Source organism: Cariama cristata, unplaced genomic scaffold, assembly GCF_000690535.1.
Source record: "Cariama cristata isolate BGI_N322 unplaced genomic scaffold, ASM69053v1 scaffold13738, whole genome shotgun sequence".
NCBI lineage: Eukaryota > Metazoa > Chordata > Aves > Cariamiformes > Cariamidae > Cariama > Cariama cristata.
Genome location: NW_009631729.1, coordinates 15,046 through 36,028, shown reverse-complemented (window position 1 = coordinate 36,028; position 20,983 = coordinate 15,046). Strand labels below are relative to the sequence as shown.

The following is a 20,983-nucleotide window of genomic DNA, read 5'->3' as shown; positions in this document are numbered from 1 at the left end:
TAATCTTTATCTTCTCGTTTTCTTCTATTTTTCCGTCATTTAAGTCTAAAACTAAAACTCTTGTTTTGCCACAAGGATCTTATCTTGATGTAAGAAGAAATCATCCAGTTGATTCTCAAGGACAGAAATAAAAATAGTAAATAGGTTTTTATGAAGACCACAAATATGCCAAGATAACAGATTTGTCTAATTCAGACTCTGCATAAAGAGTTTGTGTCTATAACTGAGAAGAAAGCTTGGGGATATTGGGATGCATTTAGATTTACATTTTGTTTTCAGAGATGCGTAAAGCTTTCTATTAAAAATAATGTAGTAGTGTTTAGGAATTAAAAACAATGCTAGTTTCCATGGTTTTAATATGGGGAGTAGACAGAATTACAAACCAAAAAAACCCCAGACTTGAATATGATTCTTCAGTGATATTTTTCCTTTAGGTGTTAAGTGTTAATTCATTGTTCAACCCTGAATATGGGAAGAATACACTTGAAATATGATACGGGATATCTCTGGAAGTAGACTGAAATCCAACTGCATTTCTAGTATCTTAAACTTTTATACTGAACTTCAAGTATTGAAAAGGTATGTTTAGCCTGTGAAATACATCGTTATCTAAAAGCTTTCTTTTGTTACTGTTTTCTGGTTTTAAGGTATGAAGTGCAAAAACTTGCTCTAGTACAGCATGTGAAGCCCTGCCTTAGTTTACATGAAATGATCTAGGACACTTGGCAGTTTTTTAATTTGGGGTCCTTTACACTGTGGCATCTTAAGCATCAACTTTTCTATGAATACAAAAATCTCTGATAGGTCTTGCAACTTCATGTTGTAAGCTGACCTCTAAACGTACTTTTCTAATGATCTCCTCTGTTTAGCAACCAAATTGCCTTTCCAGTGTCCTCAGAACTCATCAAGAATGGAGCTATTCAATGGGTTCTCTTACAGTGCAGTTGAATCTCACTTTTTCCTTATAAGAAAACTTAGAACTCTGTTACAAGCTTACTCTGAGGGTATAGAAAGCAGGTAAGCAATATTTTAGTTCACTTAAGATTTCTATCTCCCTGAAATTTGATGCACAAATAATGCTTGAGAATTTTTGCAACAAGACAGTAATACTGGAATAAGATGGTATCTTACACCTGTGACAGGTTGGTATTCAGCCCATGTAGAAGGTAAAGGTTGAAGTGAAAGAGCTGCTTACTCTACCAAAGCCCAGTTTGGAAATGACTGATTATCTCATTAATCTCTGCATGGTATGCAAGTTCTTTAAAAATGGTACAGATTTGTGTCCAAATTCTGCTGTTCAACCTCTTTTGTACTATAGGGCATATGTGGAAGAAATCTTTTGTAATTCATTTGAACTTTTTATTCACTTGAACCTCCTTATTAAGAGATATTTACATTGTTATACTGTAGAGTATCTAATTAAGAAAGCTACCTGCTTATAATGGCTGTAACCAAGGTAGTAACAAATGAAAAAAGCTACCACTAGACTTGCACATTTTGAAATCGAAGAAATTATTTAATCTAATCAGGTTACTGTTCTAAAGTTCATTTAAAGTAGTGGTAGCATTTTCTGTTTGTCATAGGGGATCTGTTACTGAAGTTTTTTGTCATATATTGGTCAGCCTTTTATCTACAAAACTTATTAACATCACTGCTTTAGGGATTCAACCTCACTATCACTCTGATTTGTCTTTCCCTTCTTACCTGAGCCATTATTTTAGTGTTGAACTGTAAATTCTGTCTTTTTGGTTATTTGTATATTACCATTCTTTAATTATATAACTTAAAACTTTCACAGGTATGGGAACTGTCCTTAAAAGTTGCTTTCTTATGATCCTAAAGGTACAACTGCAGAAGTTTGGATCCTCCAATCTTTTATTTGTTTTGCGATGATCATGAAATTGAGTGATACTAGTTACTGTGTTTTGTGGCTTCTTTGTATTATGACATGATATGTCCAATTTTAGTGGTTGTATATTATTTTTCCAGTTACACCTATAATATACCTGAGATCAGTGTTCCAGGATGTTTCTAGTTTTTCCATGTTACTGTGAGTTCTACAAATGTACAGACTTATCGACCCCTGGTGGATTGTCAGGAAAATGGCTGTTAATTTAATAAGTGCTAAATGAAAAATTTAAATCTCTTTCAATGCTGTATTTATTTCAATGCTGTTTTTCTTCTGTTTGCAGCCGGATTAGCTCATGGATTTGACTTCTGCTGTTCCATTTCCTACCTCTGCACAACTGCTTATTGCAGCAACTTCTATTAACAACACTTCCAAAACACCTAGCTAGGTGTCTGCATTTTAATGAACGCTTGTAGCTGTAGCTGAGTATTTTAGAATTATAGTATAGCAGAAATTTAAAGAGTCTTTTGTTTTGTGCTGTGTAAGGTGGACTTGTTTTTAATTAGCTAGAAAAGCTAGTAACTTCTTGGGTAGTACAATACTATATAAATTAAAGCAAATTCTAAATCATCTGCTCAAGTTTTGTTGAGCTCTTAGTGCTTATTAAGTAATTGTAATTCATCAGTAATATCCTGAAACCTTCCATTTCATAAGTCACTTAATACAGTATTTTCATGCTACAACAGCATGTAAAACATTGCATTTTTAGCAAACTTATAAGCTAATTTTAAATAGCTCTACTATTTTTAATTGTTTAGTTTAAACTAATTTTTTGGGAGATGAAATTATTTCCTAACCATGCTGTGAAAGTTTTGCAGGCACTTATTTCACATGAATTAAAATGAAGTACTGAATAGTGAATTCACATTTGGCTGTTTAATTAGCAATAATAAATGAACATAAATCTGCTCAATAATTAAACTTAAATTGAACTTCACTATAACTGAGCATCTGCTATGTGTTTCCAAGTATCAGAATTGGAAATTAAGCCCTACTGAAGATTTATTTTTATATGCAAGTTTGACACAATAAATTACTTCCATTTTTTATTTTGTACATTTATATAGGCTTTAAGTAGTAGTGTTTTTACCACTTAAATTATGAAATACTTTGAATTTTAGGTATTTTTAAACTGTTAAGAAAAGTCCAAATACAATTTTTTGCATTTACTAATACTTAGTGTGCTTATTGCATAAACCATATTGTTTAAAATCAAACTTACACAGCAATCAAGAATGTCAAAAAGACCTCAAATTCATATATTTGTGGGAGCACCCAGTATTCCAAGACCGCTGGAAGTGTCAGAGCAAAGTAGTTTAGCACCTACCGCTGAAAAATGGAGAGAACTCCACTGTTTGTTTGATACATATAGTCTTTTTTCTGACAAAGTCAAAGGTGCTGACCACTTAGTGTTTCAGGCAGGAAGCTCTATAGTCACAGCAGCTCCTACAAATGATGACAGCTCTCACCAGTCTGAACAGGGGAGATTAATGATTGCAAAAGAATATTTGACATCTCTTGTACCTGTGGCAGTAACCTGTACCAGCACATCTAAAAAGACTGAAAGTTTAGTTTATTCTGATTGTCAAATATCTAAAGATAGATGCACACATACAAATGTAAATCAGGCTGCAGATCAGCACCTTCTGCAAAAATTTCCAGAATCAACTAGACAAGATAAAAAACCACATGGCTGTTGCTCAAACCTCACTGAAAGAAAAACCAGTCATTTAGAAGTTAACAGCTCTGACATTTCTGATTTGGTTGCCAGTACTAAGCAGATTACCATAGATCTAAGGTCTGTGGGACATAGTGTTCAATCAGATCATAGAAGTGATCAACATGAACATCTAAGTCAGTCCCTGGATATGTTTTTCCCTCAAAATCAAGAGTTAAAACCAAAAGGAGAACTAAGTGATTGTTCAGACTTCGCAGTGTCAACAGATACTGAATTTCATAGTATAATGACTTCAAGTCAGGTGGCTGTTTTTGCACAGGATCGGAATGAGATACAGAAAATAATCACAAAACTATCAGAAATGGAAGCAGACAAAAAACCTGAAGAAAGGCACTATGATCACTTACAGTTTGATTCCGATGTTGGAACATGTCTCAATGTGGCTGAAAATGAATGTAAGGAAGAGTATGCAAGTTCCCTTGAACTTTTCAGCTCTGAGGGTTATGGGAAAAGTGTTTACTTTGAAGCTACAAAACAGGAAGGAAGTGTTCAGGAAAACACAAAGAAGTCTCAAGAACTTAATGTTCCTACTGAGCAATTTGTAAATGAAATCCATATTGAACCATTGAGATCAGGAATATTGTGCTGTCAAGTAGGCAGCTGTCCTAAGAGCTTTTCTAAAAGAACCCACAAGTGTGAAGATTCTTTTTGTATTTTTCACTCAGTGTTTACAAGACAGCTGAAATCAAAGAGAGTTAAACTGAATTCTTCTCCAGCTGGTCCTGGGATGAGAGTGGATCAAGAGAGGATGATGGAGTTCAAGAAGCTTCAAAGGAAACTATCACCACTTAAGAACTGCTGCCACAAAAATCAAAAGTACAATGTTTTGGTCACAATAGTACATCCTTGTCATATCAAAGAAATACAGGTGAAGACTAGACCAAAATCTTCATGTAAAGTTCCTGTAGCAACAATTGTGGTTATTGACCAGTCAGAAATTGAGAGAAAGGTGGTGCTGTGGCGTGGTGCTGCATTTTGGTCACTCACTGTATTTCCTGGGGATATTGTACTGCTTACAGGTGAGTATTCCTTTATTTGCCTTTTTAAAATGTGGATCTAAAATGTCTGTTTAAAGTAGAACAGTATGTAACAAGTGATTTGGAACTATGGCTAAGCATTTGTAAGTGTCTTTCTTAGATCACTTATATCACTCAACATCACTTTGAATTCTGTCATCTTGCCAGTGGAACACCCGACTGTCCCACAGAAGTTTGCCTGTCTCTTATGTATAGTCTTTGGTCTGAGACAGAGCAGTGCATTGACACAGCAGCGGTGCCGTAAATAGGTGTATTCTGTAACCTGTCAGTGTTTTAAAGCAGTTGTTCCTGGAAGCTACAAGTGCTGCTACAAACCAGATGTGCTAGTCATTTGATTTATACACTTCTTTGTAATTCTCTGCTGTTGGACCAACAGACGAACCAGAAGATTGTGGTATTATGTTCAGTCTCAGGATGAGAAATACTTTTCCTCCTGTGAAGGACTTCATAGCTTAGCACTGCCATCTTGAGATGGATCATGTTGTCAATTAGTAACTGACATAGAGTGCGGAAATACAAAGTGTTGTTTGCAGTTCACCTTTTTCATAACATATGAGCTAATAATGAAGATTCCTCCTGATAAATCCTTTGTACTCTTTAATACCTAACAGAAGCAAAACCCTCTCTAAGAGAACACATCTCATGTAAGAGAATGCACTACTATAAACATGATATCGCAGCTAATCTAAGGCTGGAGTTGGCCAGAACTTCATAGTGATCTGGCCATTTAAGTTTTGCAATATGCAAAAGAATTACACAATATAAAATTGTTTGACTATTTCTACAGTTTAAGATGCCTATTTCTTTTTAAGAGTCTTTAAGTGCTTATAGGGCAGTGCAAAGGTAGATATTTTAAAGAGATAGAAGATATGTTGGGCTTTTTCTTTTCTCTGTAGACATTCTTATCTCAAAGTACAACAGAAGTGTTTCTGGGTAAGCCTAGTACTTTACTGCTCATTCTGAAATATTGCACAATAATTTACCCAGTAAAATCACCTACTTCACTTATACAGTACCTGCTATACTACACAGTACCTGCTATAATGCTATTGAATATCTTATATGAATTGAAGAATTACATCAGACTACTGAGAAAATTTGATTAACTCATTGTAAATGGTGTTGGTAGATTTTAAAAAAATCACTGTTTCCAAGTGATCTCTTTCAAACTCTTTCACACCTGTATGTATGATGGTTCTGTAGTCAAGAAAAGTATGATATGCTTCTATATTGTTGATACATAAATTGATAAGGTTGCTTTTTTCTTGCAGATATAATAATGTATGAGAATCTTTGGTGTGGAGAAATCATGCTGCAATCTACATTTACCAGTCAGTTACTGAATCTGGGGAACTGCTCAGCTGTCAATCCAGAAGAATGTAAGACTGTAGTGCATAAGTTTCCACAAAAATCACAGTAAAGTAGCTAAAGTACTCCATTTTGTTGGCAAAGCCTCATACACAGAGTAAAATGGAAATGTGAGCAAGTGGGAGGTACAAAACACTATAGGAAAGTGACAGGTACACCTGTGGAGAAGATGTGGACATGATGACATTGGATAGGCATGTGGAGTTTATGGTAAAGTTGGGTGGTTACCATTCAAGACTCAAAAAAATGAATTCTTTGAGCTTAGGTTAAGAAAGAGCAGTTATCCTGGGACTCAACCATAAGATGTCAGATTTTATGAAGATTAATTTTTTTGCAAAAAGTTAGAGGCTTATGGAGAAAGTGGATCTATTCAGGGAAAGTAATTAATTGCAGGCTATTAAGCACAAAGTCTTTAAAGATATCTGAGCCGTGGAGGGTTGGGGACTAAGGGGAAAACACAGTGGAAACTGATACTTCCGTAAACTTGCATTGTTCTCACTGTCTTCCTGATGTCTGTTATTGCAAGTTATTTAAGTCAGGTTCTGGGGTAAATGATCAAGAACAGCTATTCTTACCACGCTACAATACAAGATTTCTTTCCTATTTTTGGTATAATCTACAATATAACTTTATTTAATACAATATTTATTAAACTTTTAATACAATATTAACTTTAGGATGTTATCAAAAGGAGGCAGATGAAGTACAGTTTAATTTTGGGTCAAGTGTTGCACATCTCAAGAATTTCTTGCCTTAGAATTATTGTGAACTGGGTTTGGGTTTGTTAGTATAAATATATACCAACTGAAATTTTGTACCTCTAAGCTTAAAAAAAAAAAGGTGTCCCTTTAACTTTGTTTTTTCATGTAAGTTTATCCTATAGTGGATGGTGGTATTCTCCGTGGCTTATTGGCATACATATCATCAGAATTACCACACTTTGGAGACATTCCACGAAGACAAGTTCAGAGACTGGATAGTATACAGTATACGCAGCTAGACCAGCTCCAACCAAATACATTGGTTCACTCAATCTTGAAAATTATCAGTATTGTTGTATTAACAGGTAAGTTCATGCACTGGACTTGAACTTGCAAAAGTTCAACAATTGTAAAACAATTGTAAAACTGGTTGTTTACCATTCCATACACCCCAGTGTTTGACATAGGAGTCACAAATGAAACTCTTGTAATGATCCACTCGGGAGGGGCACAGCAATTAGGGAAATGGAGTTACAGACAGGAAGGAAACAAATGACTGTTGTCAGCTGCTGAACGGTTGCTGCACACTAGTGCTGATCAATAGCATGTGTGTCTGTGGGAGAAGTGTGCAGGCAGTGGGCACTGATCATCAGTCTTCCCCCTCACTGAGGGATTGGGGTGTTTTCACTAAGGAATGAGTGCTCACCGCGGACTGGGTTACTAATGTATTGACTTGTCGGTGAGATGGCTTGAGAGTCTCCACAGCTCCAAATGGTGTGGTACCTGATCTTTAATAAGGTGGAGGATTGAAAAGAGAGACAGGAATGAAGTATAGTGTTGGGAGATGGAATGGCAGCATGAACATCTTAGATGAGGATTGTGGGCTTGAAATCCTTTTCAGGGAAGGTATGTGTGTATAGTAGGAGTGCTGAAAAGAGTGAGATACTGCAATTACAGTGGAGAAATGTAAATATGTTTTTTAATGGCTCTTGAAATGCAAGAGGTACATTCTTGCTGTAGACTGCTTGAGAAAGGGGGCTGGTTCATGAAAATGTCATGTGGGACAGTCAAGCTTTAGTAATTCAAAGCTCACCTGACAGCTACCTTCCATGTCATTAAAGGAAAACTTGATTGTACTATAAATCATGTGTTTCAGAATGAAATAAGTTATTATTTTTATCTAATGTTCTAGGATTTGTTTGCCTTTCTTACTTTATAATGGAACTGTGTTGCTCTCATGCTTTATTCGGAAAGTTTATTTCTTTCTATTTTTTCCTACTTAGAACAAATTTTCAGCCAAGCATTCCTGATTTCTTAAATATGTGCAATATTTCTTTATAGTAATCCTTACTTGTGTGCCTTTTTGTACAAGTTTTTTTATTTTTCAACACTGGAAAATGCACAGCGTGAAACTAAGAAGTCTTATTGTGATACTCCTGTTTCTTCTGTGTAGGCACGACACAGAACTACCTCATGCATATGATTTGGTTTGGAAGTTTGAGTTTGCTGTATATTTTTATTGTAATGACTCCTCTCCCCCAAAGAATCATGGTCAACAATCCATGTGCTGATTTTTTTAATTTTATTCTTCTGTCACACATTCCTTTTCTTCTAATAGTGAATGCAATTATTTCAGGATTCCTTTTGCTGAAGCAATTTTTCATGTTAAAATTGATAATTTGTTTCCATTTCTTCATAACCAAGCCTTAGAGCTACTTCCTAGCATCTTTACCACCTTCTGAAATTAAAAAACCAAACAAGTTATTTTGGGGCATTCTCAATATTTTGTGCAGTGTCTTACCATGTTCTTTTAACATGCTTTGGGCAGTTAAAACACATGACTGTTCCCATCTGGAAAAGGATTCTTCCTCTCTTTTTTTCCCTAACTGTTCTGATTGTCTTTTCTTTACAGTACCACTGTTTCTCACTGCTTAACTTCAAGCTTTGCACATAAATTGGATCATATTGCACTATTATCTTGTATTAGTAAGGTTCAAATTTTTACCCACACTGTCAGTATCATATTTATTCATTATAAATGGAGAATTTTGAAGATAGAAATCTTCATAATTTATTATTGTTGATAAGTCTGAGAACTGTTAGATATTTAAAGCAAGAGTTCTTATTCAAAAGTTATTTGTTCATGAAAAATACTGTAGTTTTGGTGTGGAACTGAAACTTACAGGTAGTATCCTGGGTAAGAATTCTGTAGATATCTTAATTGTTTCAATTTATATGTACTGTTACTAATTCTGTTGGTGTCCTTGTACATGACTAGTTTTCTTATGTGAAAAATTCTAGAGAAATGTTTCTTTCAGTGTACCCCACAGAAGATGCAGGAACTTTAACTTCCAATTATGACAGTCTGTTGCTGAGAGTACAATTTCTTTCCACTTAGACCAGTCAGGATGAGTTGGAGCTGAAAGATGCTCAGATACCTGCTGTTTCAAAGGGAGGTGCCCAGTTGCTGAGTATGTAGGTGGATTAAGGTAAATCAGTATACTTTATGCATTCATTTTAACTAGATTCCTGTTGCTGAAGAAATGAGATTGCTTTCATTCTGTCCTGAAGAAATTGTAGGTGTGTTCTTGTTGGCTTATAATTGTACTGTAAAATAAGATAGTGGCATGATTTCATCTTAATATTGAGACATGTGCTTTTTGCTGTAGAAGTCATATAATTTCAAACTTTTTCAGAATCTGTGTATAGCTACAGAGGTGGCAACCAAAGAAAAATTATTCTAACAGTAGAACAGAACAGAGATCAACACTATAGGATGGTGCTGTGGGGAGCAGGGGCTGCCTGGCACCCTCATCTTCAAAGGAAAAAAGGTAAAGTCTTTGTGCCTATAAGTAGCTGTAAAAGGATTATTTCTGTGATGCTATTAATATCTTTAAAATGCTCAGCTGGTAACACTTTTTCCATTAAACCTTTAAATACTCCCCTTAGAAGGGCAGTGTATTTGATAGCAATTTTAACATGTCTCCTGTTTAGAAGCAGTGCCATCAACAACAGATTTTGAATGCACTCACTTTAGAAGACTGAGAAAGCACGAGTACTTGAAACTTGAATCTAGATACAAGATTCACTGGTGCCTAGTTATGTAACTATAAAAAAAAAACAACTTGTGTTAACTGTGTTACCAGTTTTGCTGAGTTTTACTTATTGTTGTCTGGTTTAGCATGAATTGCTGTTTTTCTGCTTCTGACTTTCATTCTTGACTTTCCACTTTACTACAGTGTCAGACTTTGTATCCTAATGATCTTGCTATGAAGTCTAGCTGTAACTTGACTAAAAGCATCTCTTATGAGAATCACGTAGCCTGTGTTTTAGCAGTGACTGCTACTGAATTTTGGTTTATTCTTGGCTTTGTTCTTTTAAAATAAATGAAACTAGGTTTTTGCTAAATTGTTAACTTAAGAGTTTGTATTTCCAATCAATGGATACTCTTAGGAAGTAAATGCTGTATTACTTGAAGCACTGAATATGTCTACCTAAAAAGCCAGTTTTCATATAGTGCAAAATGAAACCCAGAAATGTTAGACAACCTCATAGTGAATCTTTACCTATTAAATGTAGACACTCTGAATTATGCCAGTTCCACTTCAATTTTTAAGTAATCTCCACTCCTAGAAATCATTTAACTGAGACCTACCTCTTAAACTACTTGAAGAAGATGGTCCAGTTAACTTCATGACATAATACCTACATGGCTTTTTATTTTTGTACAGGCTTCAGCATAAACAGGTATATACTGTTTGTTAGATGCTTAGAAATCTTACAGAATTTAGAATGCTAGAATATTATACTTCTCAAAATACAGAATTTTAGTTTTTTTGTAGCTGCAGAAAGAAGATACCAAAGTCTGTGACCCAATAATATATCATTCTCTGATGCTTAAAGCAGAGAAGTTTAAGATGTAGGTCTTTGCAGTATTAAGTGTTTGTATTTGATGTAAAGCTTATGTCTTACTCCAGCTAGTGTTCTGTGCATCTAGCAGTTGGCATTTTAATGATTAAAGGATTATCTGAAATTCAAGATAAAAGTGACTTCTTGAATGTTCAAATATTTAATCATAGACAAATCACGAATATTTGATCCCGGTAAGATAGCCAAAAAGATAAATGCACATGATACTAAAACATATGCATCAGCTAAATAGTGTGAGTGGGTTACAGGAAGAGCATGATGTCCATCCTTGCTAGGAGTCATAGCACAGCTGTGGTATGAGTTTACTGGTTGTACTAGCAGATTAGAAACTTCATAGTCTTGCAGAGGAAGGCATAGAGGCTTGTAATTTTTAAACTGTCTACATAAAGTGTGTAAGACTGTACAGTTCTAGAGCATCTAAAAATCATTTCCAGTAAAAGTTAAATTTATTTTTCATCTCTTAACTAAAAATCAGTCCAAGCTTCCAGTATCTAGTCATCAGATATTCAGTTCATGCTTTATGCTCATCTGGTTTAGATTACCAAAAAAAAAAAGATTTATTTCATTAAATAAATTTTTGAAAATACTTATAGCTTATTCATGTTTTGTGGTAAGTTTTCTAATCAACAGGGGAATGTTGAAGATCTGAACAATAGGTTAAATTCAAATATCAACTAAATCTTGTACCCTAGTTAGACTATGTCCTCTACTTCCATATATCACCTCTTGCCAAGTGCCCATTTGTTTCCTCCTGTTTAGATTTTTCCCTCAGTGTTTTGGTAGTGTTACTGTCTGAATTTTGCTTTGGACTGGAGCATGCTCAGTTCTGGGGGGCTGCAAGATCTCTAGTCAGATATGAGGGGCATGAAACTAGACTGATGCTCAGAGAAGGTGGTTTTGGAGTATTTTACTGTAAAACACTGACAGATTTTTTTCAAGTTTTAGCAAGTTACCACAAAAAATCAGACCAATCTAAAATATGAAAATATTAAAACATGCTAATAAAATGCTTATACAGACACTGGAATACATTTTTTAAAAATTGGTATTTTTCTAACCTTATTTCCAAAAATTATTATTTTGGCTGCAACTTTCAGCTTGAGGGAACATGGGGGGGGCGGGGGGGAACAGCCTAAATGGTTGTCAAACTTGATTATAGGTGAATACTGGATTCTTATAACAGTAAAGGACAACCCAAAATATATTATTCTGTAATCTCCATTTTTAAAGTATTTTTCTTTATTACAGACTCAATTGGAAGATGGAAAATGAATTAATATTTTTAAATCAGAGTATTATGGAGATAGAAGATTAAAAAACAGAGACATAAGGATGGAAGTTAATAACATGAAAATTTTTTCTTCTAGACATTGCCAACTTTTCCTTATTAGAGCTGACAAGAAATTTCAGATCTGGTTTTGTTTTCAAGAAGTTGAGTTGTCTGAAAGCTGAGTTCAGTGCAAGTGGAATGAAAGCATTGTTCTGTTATGGGAGTACTCATGCAAAGTTTATAGGAAAAGGAAGGGAAAAACCCTACCTGTCATCAGGCTTGAAATAAAGATGCCAGAGCTGACCGTATGAGAATGTTTTGCTAATTTGTTTCTCAATCTTGTAAGTGACTTTGGCTTTCTATAAAGGAACCAAGAAAGTAAACTCTTGTTTGCTTTTTGTTCTGTAGATCACTTATGGGACTTTAAATACCTTCTGGTCCAACATAGTTCTGTCTCAGGTGACTTTGAACTACACACAACTCCATGGTCATCCTATGAGTGCTTGTTTGATGATGACAAAAGGGCAATTGAATTTAAAGAAAAGTTTCAGAAAAGCAAAACATCCCTCAAGCAGATGACAAAGCTCTCAGCACATTTGGAGGAAAAATGCTCAGGTAAAGTTATCCATAGCACTAATGTCTGTTGTGCAGTGCATAACTAAACAAAACAGATGCTCTGTTGATCAGGTAAAATGTTGGGTTTTTTTAAAGTTATCACAGTTCTGGGAGTCTAAATTTATTGTGGAGGCTGCTGCTCATTACCCAGCCGAACTGTGAATGCAGCCTTCATGCAGTGAGCCCAGAGATGAGATAGGTGTGGTATGTGGTGCTGTACAAAGATAGCTTTGGAACACAGGGAGAAATGCTGCCTTTTGACTGTGCCAGCCAGTTTAGTAACAATGTGGTTAATCACTGAAAGTTTGTTGAATAGTGTTTCTCTAAAACTGGAATTCTCTAAAGAGTAAAATAGCTGCTGCTATTGGTAACTTCTTACAAAAGAACAAAGAATACATCTTAAACAGTCACTGCCTCCCAGATAAACCTAGAAGATTGCTAAAGTCGGTGTTAAACGTTAAGAAGTAGCTAAATAAAGTTGGTATTGCAGCGTTTAACTCTAGTTTATGTATAAATAGTGGAAAGCTAAGTTGTTAAAACTATGCTTTTCAGTGTGTCTGAATTGGTGTGGAAGAAAAGCAATTGGAAATTATTGGCACAATTCTAATCTCTTGATCTCTTGTTTGTGCCCTTCTGTAGTGGTGTCTACCACAATAGTACCTGAAAATGTAGTACTTTTATACATTTTCGAATAATATTTAACCACAATGATCTTTCACTGCATAAATCATCTCTCAAAATATGAGCATTTGCTACTAAAGGGAAAAAAATTGAGTGTAATTGATAAAGATTTTGGGTTTGAATCAGCTGTAACTCTTGCTTTTGTTTTCAGTTATAAATAAAACTGAATGCAGATTTGATTGAAACTGTTGTTTTTGTAGGAGTGATTCAAGTGAAAGCCCGTATCTTAGAACTGAAGTTTACCATTTCAACTGGTCAGTACAAGCAACTCACTTTCCATGCTGATACTTCACTGGAGTGTGTTTTGGCTTCTCTGCCTATGATTACGTATTCAGGTTGTGCTAAATGTGGTTTGGAACTACAGGCAGATGAGAACATGATCTACAAGCAATGTATTAGATGTTTGCCATACAACAAAATAAAAACATTCTACAGGTAAACAAAATAAAACTAAAATAACATGCACTGTTAGGGAAGTAAACTAAAACTTTCTCCATGTTAAGCTTCTACATACATAAAATTCTATATATAAGGTGTGGCTAGCAATTCCTATTTTTCTAAAGAATATTCAAGGAGCTGTTCTGGAATTGCTGTATTATATTGCCATTATTTATAGGTGATATTCTTTGTTTAACTTTTTAATTTCTTTGAATCTTATGTCGTATAGTAACAACATTTACCCTGTACTGTGTCAGTGAGCTGAGATGGAGTAGAAGCTTGAGGACCAAAGGAAAACTTGAGCATCTTGTTTTGGCCTAAGTTTGAGATCATGTGAATGCACAACTGTGTTTCTAAACTGATTAACCAGTTTTAGCCTTGCAGAAATAATATTAACAAATGTTTTCAGTAACCTTCTCATAGAGAGCAGAGATACTAAGTTATCAGCAGATGGCACTGTGAGACAAGATGTATGTGCACACTTAGAGAAAATAAACTAAACAGATCCAGTTGATGTAGGAACAATATTGTTAACTGATTGTTCAATTCTTAATTTTTTTATTGCGGGCTTTTGAAAATTATAGCGACTTGAAAGACATTAGAGAAGGTTGAGGCAATCATAGATGTAATAGAATTGTAGAATATGTAAATTTTCTACCAAGATTCTTCCTAAAATTATCCCTAAACTATTTCATAGCGAGTTGAATAAATCATTACACAGTCAATAGTTTCTCACTTGGCTTTTGATTTAAGTACTAGAATCCCATTTGTCTAACAAGGTAGTGACTTAGTCATTTTCCTCTATGCAAAATAGTCTTGCATCTTTAAGTTTATATGCTATTTATTTTCCTATGAGGGGGGATTAAGTGCAAAGAGTTTCTTAACTGAAAAGGTTCTACCTCTGTTTCATAAGATTATGATCTCTCATGTGGTCCTGAAGGACCTCAGTTTACTCTATTGCACAAAAGGTGATAGAAAAAATAAGATTTCCAGTGTTTGCATTCTCAGCATTTGAACACATCTTAAATGCACAACTTCTTCAAAGAAAAACCTGTCACTTTTGCACTGAAATTTTGCTCTGATTAGTAAGACTGCATCTCCTTGGTAGTATTTCCAAATTCTATATTGTAGGATAACTTAGTACATTTGCATCTTAACAGGAGAAAAATCTGTCTCTTGCTAAAGAACTGTCTTGTTAGAATGAAATTTATTAACTAAATATGCTGTCCTAGCATTATTGTGCTGCTCAACAGCTTGATATGGCAATGGTTAATGTTAGTCTTGTTGTGCAGTTTTATAAACTAGTGGAAAGTTACATATTTTTTCCTGTAGTTTGCTAATTCGTGTCCTCTGATCTCAGATTGGTTTTAATCCCTCAACATAAGGAGGTAGTAAGTTCAGTATGCTCTGTTTCTAGCAATGCAATAGCTACGAGCATCTCCTTGGGAGTAAGGTCTGCATATTGTTTTCTACTTAGTATGAGTAAATGTAATAATACTAAACACTGCAGACTTCTTAAAACATAGGATTAGTCTGTAATTTGATTTACTGCTTTGATTCAGGGAATGTAGTAACTTATTAACCTAACATAGAATTTTAAGAGTGTGAATATTTAAGATATGAAATACACTATGATAGGAAAATAGATATTATGACAGGATGTTGGTATTTAAGACTTAGCCTAGAAATCTTGGGTTTCAATACTGTAGGTCAGTGAAGTCATCCTCTATCATCTTTTTCCTTTGAAATGTAAGAGCCCGGTTTTGTTAACCTGCTGTGACTGTAATGAAGCTCATCTTTTCCTTCAGATGCTGAAGACACAAGCTTAAGATAGATGCGTATGTGTGTGCTTAGATAGCTTGCTTTTTTTTTCCCTAAGTTAGAAACCCAGAACACTGAAGACTTTAACAGTAGCAGTAATAATGATGCAGAAGATCCTAGAAACTTATACTTTACATAAGTGCTGTCATATAATGTGTGTAAACATTCCCAGATTCTTTTTGAGCTGGAACAATATGAATATCAAGCTAGAAAAAATCACAAACTAAGGCAAGGAAAAATATTTTGTATTTCAGAGCTCACCTCCTAGATTTTAGATATCACAGATAGGTCCTTCTTTCTTATATCTGTTTTTGCCCAAACTTTGTTTCCTAGCATATTTTCCCTGGAGTTTGGTATGATGGTAGCATTCCCTTCAGATAATTCCTTTTTCCATCTATACCAATGAGTGCATGTCTTATTAAAAAGATGAACGTTTTAACAGTAGCAGTAACGAGATAGGAGATTCCTAGGTACTTACGCTCAGCAGGGATTGAATCTAACCTTTCTGTACTAGTGGAAAAGCCCATTTTGCTGGCATGCTTCACCAGCTTTGTATGCAGGTACTAAAGACTATTTACTCAGTAGCCTCTAAGGAATATTTTAGTAGAACTGTATATGCCTTTGGTGAAATTTAGTTATATCCTTAAATATATTTCTGACTGTCTTACAATTATTTAAATTCACTTAGTTACTTAGAAGAAACTTAACTGCAAGAAAAACTCCTGAAAGGAGAAATAGTCAAACCAGGACAACCATATTAAAAACAGTGGTATTTAAAGAATAAAGTTAATCACAAAATTGCATTTTTGTGTGGCACTGGTAAAAGAAAATTAACAGTGCTAGGCTCTGTTTTGAAGACTGTGTTGAATTTTCTTTCTTACCATGACAGTTCGCTCTTGCTGGAGTAAATAAGATTATCTGAAAGAAGACTTAAATGACCTTGAGAACAGAGTATAAACTGAGAAGCAGGTAGTCAGCATATAATAACCAGGAATGAAGCAAAATTGATCTTTTCTAATGCATCACTTGGTTTGTGAGTTACATCTGTAGACCACATTTGCCTATGGGTTTGAAAACTAAATTTTTCAACATCTCTTAATACATTTTTCTGCAAAAATATTGAAGTTAATTATTCTGTTTCCAAATGTTAATTTAGTATTTCTGGAAGTCATTACAATTTTCATGTACTTCAGCATAAACTGTCTAAACCAAAATACATTTCTTCAGAGAAAATAACAATTGGCTGCAATTATTTGGCAAGCTGAGCATGTAAGTGTACTGTTAAGCTTTCTCTCATGAAGGGAGCCAGTAGTCTTTAATGCCTGCAAATAGTCTGAGCCTTGGTTTCTGTCTAAACCAACAGATGTGAAATAGTCCCACAGATAATCAGACATGGAGTCCTCTTATATCTTTTGATCACTTCAGTTAGGGTTATGAATTTTAGCAGTAGCTTTTAGATTAACAGATGGCAAGTCAAAGGATTTGTCTACTGGGAGAGTGGCCTATTTGTAGTCATTTGCCTTTGTGCCTCACAGGCATTCAAATTAGTGCTGTTAGATATATTCTGTGTTATGCCAACTAGATTAATCTATTAACACTCTCCAGTTGTCAATATACTGAAGTACTGGCTGACTGTTCCTGTTTAAGATACTAGCAGAGTTGCACTGTCAAAGTGACTGCCCTTCTTTAATTTCTGCCATCTCTGCAGTAAGCACATTTTATCCTGTTGGGAGCATCTCCTATTGAAAAGTTCTGCACTGAAGGTGATTGTGCCTTATTTTACTACTGTATTTAATATATTCTGTTTTGGTACTGTTCCAATATTACTATAACCAGGTTTTACATTATTGTGATATGTCCTGATGTTTACTATTTTAGTTTCTTCTGTGGGATGGTCAGGATATGAGCACTGCATTCTGCTTTGATCAAAGCAGTGCAGATTTTCTAAAAAGTTTGAGGATTGTGATGGTGCAGGTCAAATTGTGATAGGGCGGTCAAAGAGCATAGTTTGGGTAGAAGCTGCATCAACTGTATAAACAATTAGGCTTTGTAAAATCACTCAGAAGCTTAAAAGCAAGCAGAAACTGCCTGTTATGAACATCACTATAGATGACTGCTAAGGTGTCATCTCACAGAAGCACAGCAAAAACCAATAGCAGGGACTTATTTGAGAGAACAATAAAAAAGGTATGGCATCAATAATGACAGGCTGGAAAGAAAACAAACACTTGAAATGTAGGGAATACCTGTACTAAAAAAAAACTTCTTACCAGTTGCTTGTCATCTGATATCACTTCTGAATCATGTGAAACAGCAAAGTTTGGAAAGACCAGTGCTTGTGGGACAGCAGTCCCTAACAACACTCATTTCAGACCTAACAGGAATACTGTTGACCATATCCTATGCAGAACATGTTTCCCAGGAAGAGGATGGGTTTTTAACTTGTTTAGCAGTATGTGAAACCATTTGGTATTTGTCATAGTACAAGAGATTCTCTTGGTATCATGTCGTGGCATATTAAGACAGACAATATTAGGTGATGTTGTTACAGATGACAGAATTCTAAGTGATACACCTAAGCTTGTCTCCCTGCTTTGCATTTCAAATCTTTATGTACCCTGTGTATATTTGTAGGTATGTATGCTTACATGTTAACATTTATACTTTAATCTATAAAGTTCAAAGCCATAAATGATGTAACACTAATTTCATAACAGTGCAGTTCTTATCTTCCAGGACAAGACCACTGCTAAAGCATTGTTTTCTGCAATTGTCTGAAAGTAAGACTTGATAGCTTTAGAAGTTATTTTAACATTGAGTAGTAAAACCAGTATGTATATCTCAAACTCATTCCAACTCTACAGCTTTGACAGAGATGAGTGCATAGAGATTTTCTAGTTTTTCTGGTTCTTGGTGTTAAGTTGGAGTGTAGTATTACATTCTGTTAGTTTCATTCAGAAATTTTGCTTCAAACAAAAAACCATAGCAGCTAACTTTCAAGAGTCTTGTTTTCTGATCTAGACCTGCTTTGATGACAGTAGAAGATGGAGGATATGAAATTTATGTTCATGTGGTGTCTGAGTTGATGGAAAAAATCTTCTTCAATATTCCTGCAGACTGGCTGAACAGATTAGTAGGTACTGTTTCATGAATTGTGATAGAAACAGGCAGCAAATGTCGCAATGGAAGTAAAATTTTTAATTCTTGACAATTTAGAATTGGGATGAGATTGTTCTGGAAATACGAGAATTGCTCATACTGTATGAGACTTACAAAAAACCTTGAACACTTCAGTTGCTGTCTGACAAACTCAGTTTATGAGTTGAGGTAGCAACAAGAAGTGAGATGGTATGAGCATTATATGTTATATAACTAAGTATTCAGTAACTAAATGGATTCCTTATATGCAAAATATAATCTCTTAGCAGTTTTCAGAAACAGCTGACATGTTTTTATGATGTAAATAACTGAGCCGTATTTCAGACAGGCTCTGCTTGATACACCCTGTTTGATTTCGAGAGGTGTTTTACATGATTCACAGGTGTTACAGATTAATGAGAAACAGACTTAGCACACTGTTTTTTAAAAATTATTTTTAAAAAGCTATTTTTCTATTCAGATGTTGAGCTACACTTCCAGTAATTCAGTGTAGCTTTCATGAAAGTGAAACTTGAATGTTAGGTGCTATGGTGAAAATAAAGAGTAAATTGGATTGTTCTGTCTTTTGCAGTGCCCTCTTCAGATATAACCTACAGCACAATAGTAGCAGATCTGTGTCATTTGCTGCTAGCAGATACGGAAGCATCCTATTTATTGGAAATTAGGAGCCATTTTGTGCTGGATGAAAACAGCTATCCTTTGCAAAAGGATTTCCATCTGCTAAGTTTTCATCCTGATTTCTGAAGCATTGACCTCTGCAACAACTGAGAAACAGAAACCATGGGAACACACAGATGGCAAACAGAAGAAAAGTGAATTAGCTCAAGGAAGCAAATATCTTTAAAAGTACAAGAAAGGATTTTGGTTTTAACTTAAAAAAACAAAAGGACTGGTATGGAATATCTGTTAATAGTATATACTACTGCTGTAATACTGAAAAATTGTCATAAAGTATATTTTTATACATATAATTTTATCTTAATAAACTCTTACTGGGTATCTGTTTTCCTTTTCTCCCCAGAAAAGTTCATTAGTACTGAGACTGAATTTTTCTCAGGCATGGCAGATTAGAGGAAGACAGCCACAATTCAGTAATATTTAGTTATAATGTTTTTGTCTTATCCTATACACTATCTGTAACTTGGTTATGCCTTTGCTTTCTTTGCTGTTGTGGTTGCTTTCCTCCTTTTATCAGCAGAATTTCTACTGCTTACCCTCAGCAAATTTACTGCCATTTTCTCTGGTAAAACAGAACTGTCTCCCTGAATCTAATTTTGTGTATCTAGATGTTATTGTACCAATTTAATTGAGAGATTTTAAACAGTTTAAACTGGTGCATTCTTCCATAGACCCTTTAAATGATTTAATTGTTGTAGTATTTATGCAGCATAAGCTGGTGAATAAACTTAATCACCTTAAGCCAATTAAATCAGTTCAACACCAGTCTGCAGAATTTTCTCCCAACTTGATCAGATTCAGAAATGGACTTTAAAAATAATTACATTCTAGTGTATTCTGATAGTGATTGTTATCAGTAAAAGACTGAGTAAATGATGACTGCACCTGACTTCATAAAGTAAGTCTCATAACTATTAATCTGAGAGAGATTAAATATATAGATTATATATAAAAATATATAGTGATTAAATGTATAGATCAGTATTTTTCTCTGGTATAAATTGTGCCTATTACAGAGGCTGGTAGAAGCTGTAGGGTATGAATCATATTTGCTGTCTGGCTAGATCTTTGCAGATACCGTTCTCATCTAGGATATCAGTTTCCACTTACACTGTTTCAGCTATCCTCAGGCTTCAAACCCAGAACTGTTCTCAAAACTGAATTTGTTAAATCAAGTTTTCAATTATATTATAATGCAAGTAATATGACTGTTAAACAGCTTTCATGTGGTGTTTCTTGGAAGTGGCTGCTTACAATTGAATAACCATGTTTCTTGGTGCTAGTTTGGATTCTGTATCTCATGTGAAACCAGTTTGGGACTGTTGGGTTTTTAATGGTTGATTAGAGCTGTGTGTAAGTCATGTTTTCTTATCAATAAAGGGGAAGGTAGTAATGTTTCTGTTCAGTGTGGCAGCAAAAGAGAACCTTAAGGGTTATTGGATGACTTTGAAGAAATTAATTCTCATCTGAAGTTTCACAAGGTCACTTACCTTATTTCTGTATTTAACTATTTGTGTACTGATCAGTCTGGTCAGTTTCTATTGATCAAACAAGTTTGTGCAACTCTGCTTCTCATAGCAAACAGTCTTCTGGTTTAAACCTGTGTCATCTTGTGATAAAGTAATTCCCCACTATTTT

The 20,983-nt window shown here is 34.8% G+C and overlaps 1 protein-coding gene across 1 annotated transcript; it reads left to right on the top strand.

Moving 5' to 3' along the window:
* Positions 1–3,144: 3,144 nt before the first annotated feature.
* On the top strand, positions 3,145–19,411 carry FAM35A (family with sequence similarity 35, member A). Its single transcript, XM_009706089.1, has 8 exons — positions 3,145–4,666; positions 5,956–6,063; positions 6,924–7,118; positions 9,450–9,584; positions 12,362–12,568; positions 13,450–13,684; positions 18,530–18,645; positions 19,239–19,411. Exons 1-8 carry the CDS (start codon positions 3,145–3,147, stop codon positions 19,409–19,411), a joined length of 2,691 nt encoding a protein of 896 aa, XP_009704391.1.
* The last annotated feature ends 1,572 nt before the right edge of the window (positions 19,412–20,983 follow it).